General features: G+C 29.9%; 1 protein-coding gene across 1 annotated transcript; it reads right to left on the reverse strand.

Moving 5' to 3' along the window:
* Positions 1 to 377: 377 nt before the first annotated feature.
* LOC112706888 (stress-response A/B barrel domain-containing protein At5g22580) lies at positions 378 to 1,482 on the reverse strand. Its single transcript, XM_025758407.2, has 2 exons — positions 927 to 1,482; positions 378 to 802 (listed from the first exon to the last, which is right to left on the reverse strand). The coding sequence occupies exons 1-2, from the start codon at positions 1,043 to 1,045 to the stop codon at positions 601 to 603; spliced, it is 321 nt and encodes a 106-aa protein (XP_025614192.1). The 5' UTR covers positions 1,046 to 1,482; the 3' UTR covers positions 378 to 600.
* Between the last annotated feature and the right edge of the window lie 4,091 nt (positions 1,483 to 5,573).

The following is a 5,573-nucleotide window of genomic DNA, read 5'->3' on the forward strand; positions in this document are numbered from 1 at the left end:
TGTAAAATACATGCATGTTGAACACCATTGACATTGATGATTCTGTCTCGTTTTCTCTGCCATATTGAAAGCATCTTTTTCTCCCACTCGTGTTTAGGCTCTTTAATTAAGGCAGGGGCAAGTGATGATGTTATTGTCTCAAAGTTAGTGAAGGCCTTTCTGTCAAGGTGAAAAAGATGCTGTAGTTTTTACATAGGAGTTAGGACCTGTTTTCTTTTTCTGGTTTTCTAAGTTATCAATTGCATATCATAAACTAAATTAATCTAATGGTATTAAATTAGTACTATTAAATTATGCATCTTTGTGCATGTAAGGAGTTTTCAGATTGAAGTTGACATTACCAAACACAAACTCCTAGAACTATCCATCATCAACAATTAAAAGGCAAAAAAAGAGTTCAGCATTGAATTCATAAGATTTCAAATTGCAGGAAATCATGTAGGAACATACTAAATAAAGCACAACTGAACTACAAACAGTGGACACAATGCAAGCACACGCAAATAACATACATTTTGGTAATAAAGAGATCAAGCATTTTTCAAAGATGGAACAATCCTTATCATTATTACTGTTATTATTATTGTACTATAAGTAGGATCATGCTGGTGCCTTCTTGACAAGGGTAGATGAGAAATCCAGCACCACAATCTTCTCAATAGCTGCTGAAAATGTTGCTGAGAATTCAACATGATTTGGATGGCTCTGAAATGCAACAAAGTCTTCTTTATTTCCAAATGTCATCAAGAATGCATGAGTAAAACCTTGTCTCAGCATATCTAAGCTTTCAATGTCCTGTCCCCTTTTTAACACAAACATAACAAAACATGATTATAATACAAAGAATGTAACTTTCTCATGCTAGCTTGCTATTCTCACTAAGATTAATAAGGACATAAATATTAATGAAGGAAATGAATTAGTACCATTCAAAGGACTTAACAGCATCAATCTCAGAGACCAACTTCTCCATCCCTTTCGTGAGATCTTCAACAGCAACACCTTCCTTGAACTTCACAATCACAAAGTGCTTGAAGTCTGCCATGGCTATCTATCTATCTAGTTACTAATTACTATACTTTTGGAAGAAGAACTAAGAGGCTATAACAATAAGCATGATAATATATAAAGCAGAGTTTTTATTTACGCGTTAAAAGCACAGAGTCCACAGTACCCTGAAACATGTTCAGTGTCAGAAGTCAGAACCCCATGACCCCATTGTTTTCACAGTCACATTCAATTACCAAAACAAAAAAAGTTGTAGGAGACAGCATCCATGGCCTCAATCTCATGAAAGGTACCCACTTCTTTGATCTTATATAGACTTATCAAATAATAAGGCAAAATTATCCTAACCATCAAACAGTAAAAATTTGTCTTGTTGCTTTGTGTCATCATCGCACATGAATGGCTGGCCCCATCCATGCTCTCTTCTTTCCTTCTTTTGGTTCGTGCAATGGACTTAAAAAATTCTTTTTATGTTATTAAATACGTGTAAAATTAGTTATATTTAAATTAAAAAATAAAATTAAAAATTTATTTTTATAAAATTAATAATTAAAAATTATTAAATAATAATTTAATAAAATATATTAAATTATTTAATAATTTTTAGCTGTTAATTTCATAGGAAGATACTTACACCTAAATTTGTACCGAATAATAAAGTTAAACTATTCTAATTAAATTAAAGTGTTTCTTCCAAATTTACGTTAGAGTTTTGATTTATTTTTGACATGGAAGTTTGATGGGTGGTTGGGCTGATTTAGAATGAGAGGGAAAATGATGATGAAGATAGAAAGGGGGACACATTTTCTTGGCTCTGAGAAACTTTACTTTTTGTGAGAAATGTGCAGTGATAGTTGGTGGAGTTTTGCCCATGTCGTTTGCCATGTGCACCGCCAAGCTAAGGGGGTAAATTATTGGACTTGGATGGACATACATGCTCTGTACTTAATCCTTAAGGAATCTTAGTCTTAAGAGGAATGATGTCTAAGTCACATTAAATTCATATTCTCGTGTGTCTAGTGTCTTCACTCCTCACTACCCTTGTCACACAATTCACTAATTTATTCTCAGTTAATTCACTATTTTCGCCAATGATTTATTTATTTATTTAAGTAGGACACAGGTTATTATTATTAGTAAAAAAATTAAATAATTTTTAATAAATATCTTTTTTTATTTTATATTTTTAAATAAATTATTATTTTTATTTATAAAATTTTAGAATGCTAATAAATTTACTTATAAAATAAAAAAAATTTATACTCATAAAAGATAATTTTTATGTAATTTTATTTATAGGTAGATTTATTAATATTCAGAATTTTTGTGATAAAAATAATAATTTATTCATATTTTGACTTTCTTACTATATAGATAATTTTTTCATTTATATATGAACATATTTGTCAATGTTTGAATTTTTATTTATAAAAAAAATATTCTATTTTTTTATAAAAAAAAATTAAATTAATAATTTTAATTCATACTTTTGAACACACATTTTATGGGCAACTATATCTTGTGTATATTTGTGAAATGATGTGTTATCTACAAATATCTTGGATGGTCTAATAAGTTTTATTAGATTAAAGCAGAAGATAATGTGGGTTTGTGAAATGATCCGCCATCTATAAAATGTATTGGATGGTCTATCAAAATCAAAGTAAATATTAGACCCCAGCTGGTAATATGTCTTAATCAACACTAATCAATCAGAATGTCTTATTTTGTACTGATTTTCTTTATTTCTTTTTAATTTTTCTGTATGACTCATCACAATTTCCATCTATCATTTGATAACGATGATGCACTTAATTAGTGAATAATAGTAAGCTTTAATTGAAGTTCCTGTATGATTTTTCTTTGTTAACAAAATGACATAAGTTTAAATGCACAGATTTTTGTTTTCTCTCCCACTATTTCCTTTCACATGTGGATCTTGTCTTGGAGAAGCAAGAGTCATTATGATATACGCAAATGGTAAATTAATTCTTTCATGACGATTTCAATTAATGGCTGGTTTTTCTATTTTTTTCGCCAGACTCGCGGTTGAATCAGCAGCAAGCAATAATAGACACTCCATAGTAACAATGTACAGTGAAAACGAGAGGAAGAAATTAAATTAAGGTTTAATATTCAAAATGTTCCTAAAGATTACACGTGTTAATTTTGTTATTAAAATAAAAAATTTTAAATTTACTTTTAATAAATATAAAATTTAATCAAATTAATCATTCTGTCTATAACATATAACATAAATTATTTTATATTATATTATTATTTAATTGACAAAAAAATCAATTTTTTTTGTTTCTTATAGTATTTTACGATTTAGCAACTTAAGGATTAATTTTTTATAAATATGAACTTCATTTGAAAGTTTGTTTTACTATTGATCAATAAAATATTGCATATACAAATTAAGATTCGAATCCAAACACTTGATTAAAAAAACGAGTAAGTTAATCATTCAATTAATTTGAATTAGTTAAAGAATTAAAAATAAATAGCCATTTTTTATTATGAAAAATTCAAACAATGACAAAACTGACAAAAAAAAATAAACTAATCTTATATCCGTGAAAGATTAATTACGTTTGTCATAAATATTCATTTGTTAAATTTTTATTAATTTTATTAAAAAAGTATGTCAAATTTCTAAATTGCTCTTATAATCATTCTCAACCTCTTAAAACAACAATAATCAAAGCCACCTCTATTTTTCAAATTATAATCTCCATAATCATCTTCTATCACTACCTTCACTACCAATATCACCATCAACAACATTATCGAAATAATACAACACAACAAAAAGAATCACTCCATTTTTACTAACACTACCAACAAATTAAAATTAAACAAAAATGTTTAAGTTTAATTGAAGAACCATAGAAAAATGATAACCCTAAGAAGGATTAGAAAAGTGTTATTTTTAATACTTCCGTGACCTGACTTCCAGCCGTCGCACTCTCCTGCAGCCAACTCTAGAGTTGCATTCATCACAAAGAAATGGCGATAAACTTTTGAAATTAATTTTCACAATAATCGAATCATCAAGCCAGATTATAGTACTAATAGCCCCATCAAAAATTAAATCTTTTTTAAAATCATCAAAGAGCGACTATCTACACCACCCAAAACAAACTCAAGAAGCAACAATTTCTTCTCCAACTCAACAAAAGAAACAATTTCTTGTTTTGCTTTTTAGAATATCCCCTTGCCTTTTATACCTCCATCAAATTCAGATTCAAATTAGACAAAAAAAAAATTCAAAACTGTTGCAGTTATAAGTATAATTATGGAGACATAGTTGTTGTTGATAATTGTGGTGTCGCCATAGTAGGGATTGGATTCGTACTTAGGGGTGGCAATGGGGCGAGTAAGAGTGGAGTTTTGCCTTATCCGACCTCGTCTCGTCCTACAATAACTCGCATCGAATCCGTTCCATTTTTACTCGCAGATAGTAAAAACTTAAATCTTAACCCACTCCTATAATTATTAAAATCTAATAAATAAAATAAAATTTTAAAATTTATATAGCCATCGTTACATACATAACATAAATTAAAATAAAAATTTTAATATGATAGAATATTATTAATCATTTTACTAATTAATTTATTTATATTACATATTAAAAGTATATATATTTAGGTGAATTCTATGGTGCCTATAATTCGATATCTAACTTTTGCCTAACTTACTTTTTATGGCAACTTTTGAATATTTAATAGAGCAATGCTAGGGCCACCAACTTTGATATTTTGTAACCATCAATTGGCTATCAATAGTGTTTTTAATGGTGTGAGATTACATCCAATGGTGAGAAATCACTCACTTTTTTTATGGTTAAGTGCTGGCCAAAAAACACAAAAGTTGTTGGCTCCCTAAACTTTTCCTATTTAATAATTATTTATTTTTATGCTTTTAAAATTAAACATTGATTTTTAACTCTTTTTTGTAAGTTAGGCAAACACTTTTAGGTACCATAGCAATCACTATATATTTATGTATATATTATATATACGGGGCCGGGTTTAACCTAAATCCGACCCCGCCCAAGAACCCGCCCCGAGTGAGTAGGGGCGGGATGGGTACCCATAAGTTTGGATAGTATTGCTACCCTTACTCGTGCTCGAAATTGGGGTGGCGCTACTCCTCCTTCTAGCGACAATGAGGATGACGGCGAAAAGTAGCTGTCAACGATGCAAGGTAGCAATCAAAAAGTCCAGTTATTAAAGTGAGACTACGAGGTTTGTTGGTGAGACAATGCAGATATGGCATTGACGAGGTTGGTTGTGAGAAAGAGTTATCAGTGGTGCAGAATAGCAATCAAACAATTCAGTGGTCATGTTGAGACAATGATGATGGCGAGAAGTAGATCTGACGGCGACGAAGCTAGCTGTGAAAAAACTAGCAGCGACGATCTGAAGAGTTAGAGGTGAATGAAGATAGTGTCACTAGATGATGAACTTGCCGCTGTAATTGAATGAGAAAGACTAAGCTACGCAAGAATATTGATTGGAGAGTAAAGAAGATGAAAGAGGTGATTCATATGATTG

Source organism: Arachis hypogaea, chromosome 8 (assembly GCF_003086295.3).
Source record: "Arachis hypogaea cultivar Tifrunner chromosome 8, arahy.Tifrunner.gnm2.J5K5, whole genome shotgun sequence".
Classification (NCBI taxonomy): domain Eukaryota; kingdom Viridiplantae; phylum Streptophyta; class Magnoliopsida; order Fabales; family Fabaceae; genus Arachis; species Arachis hypogaea.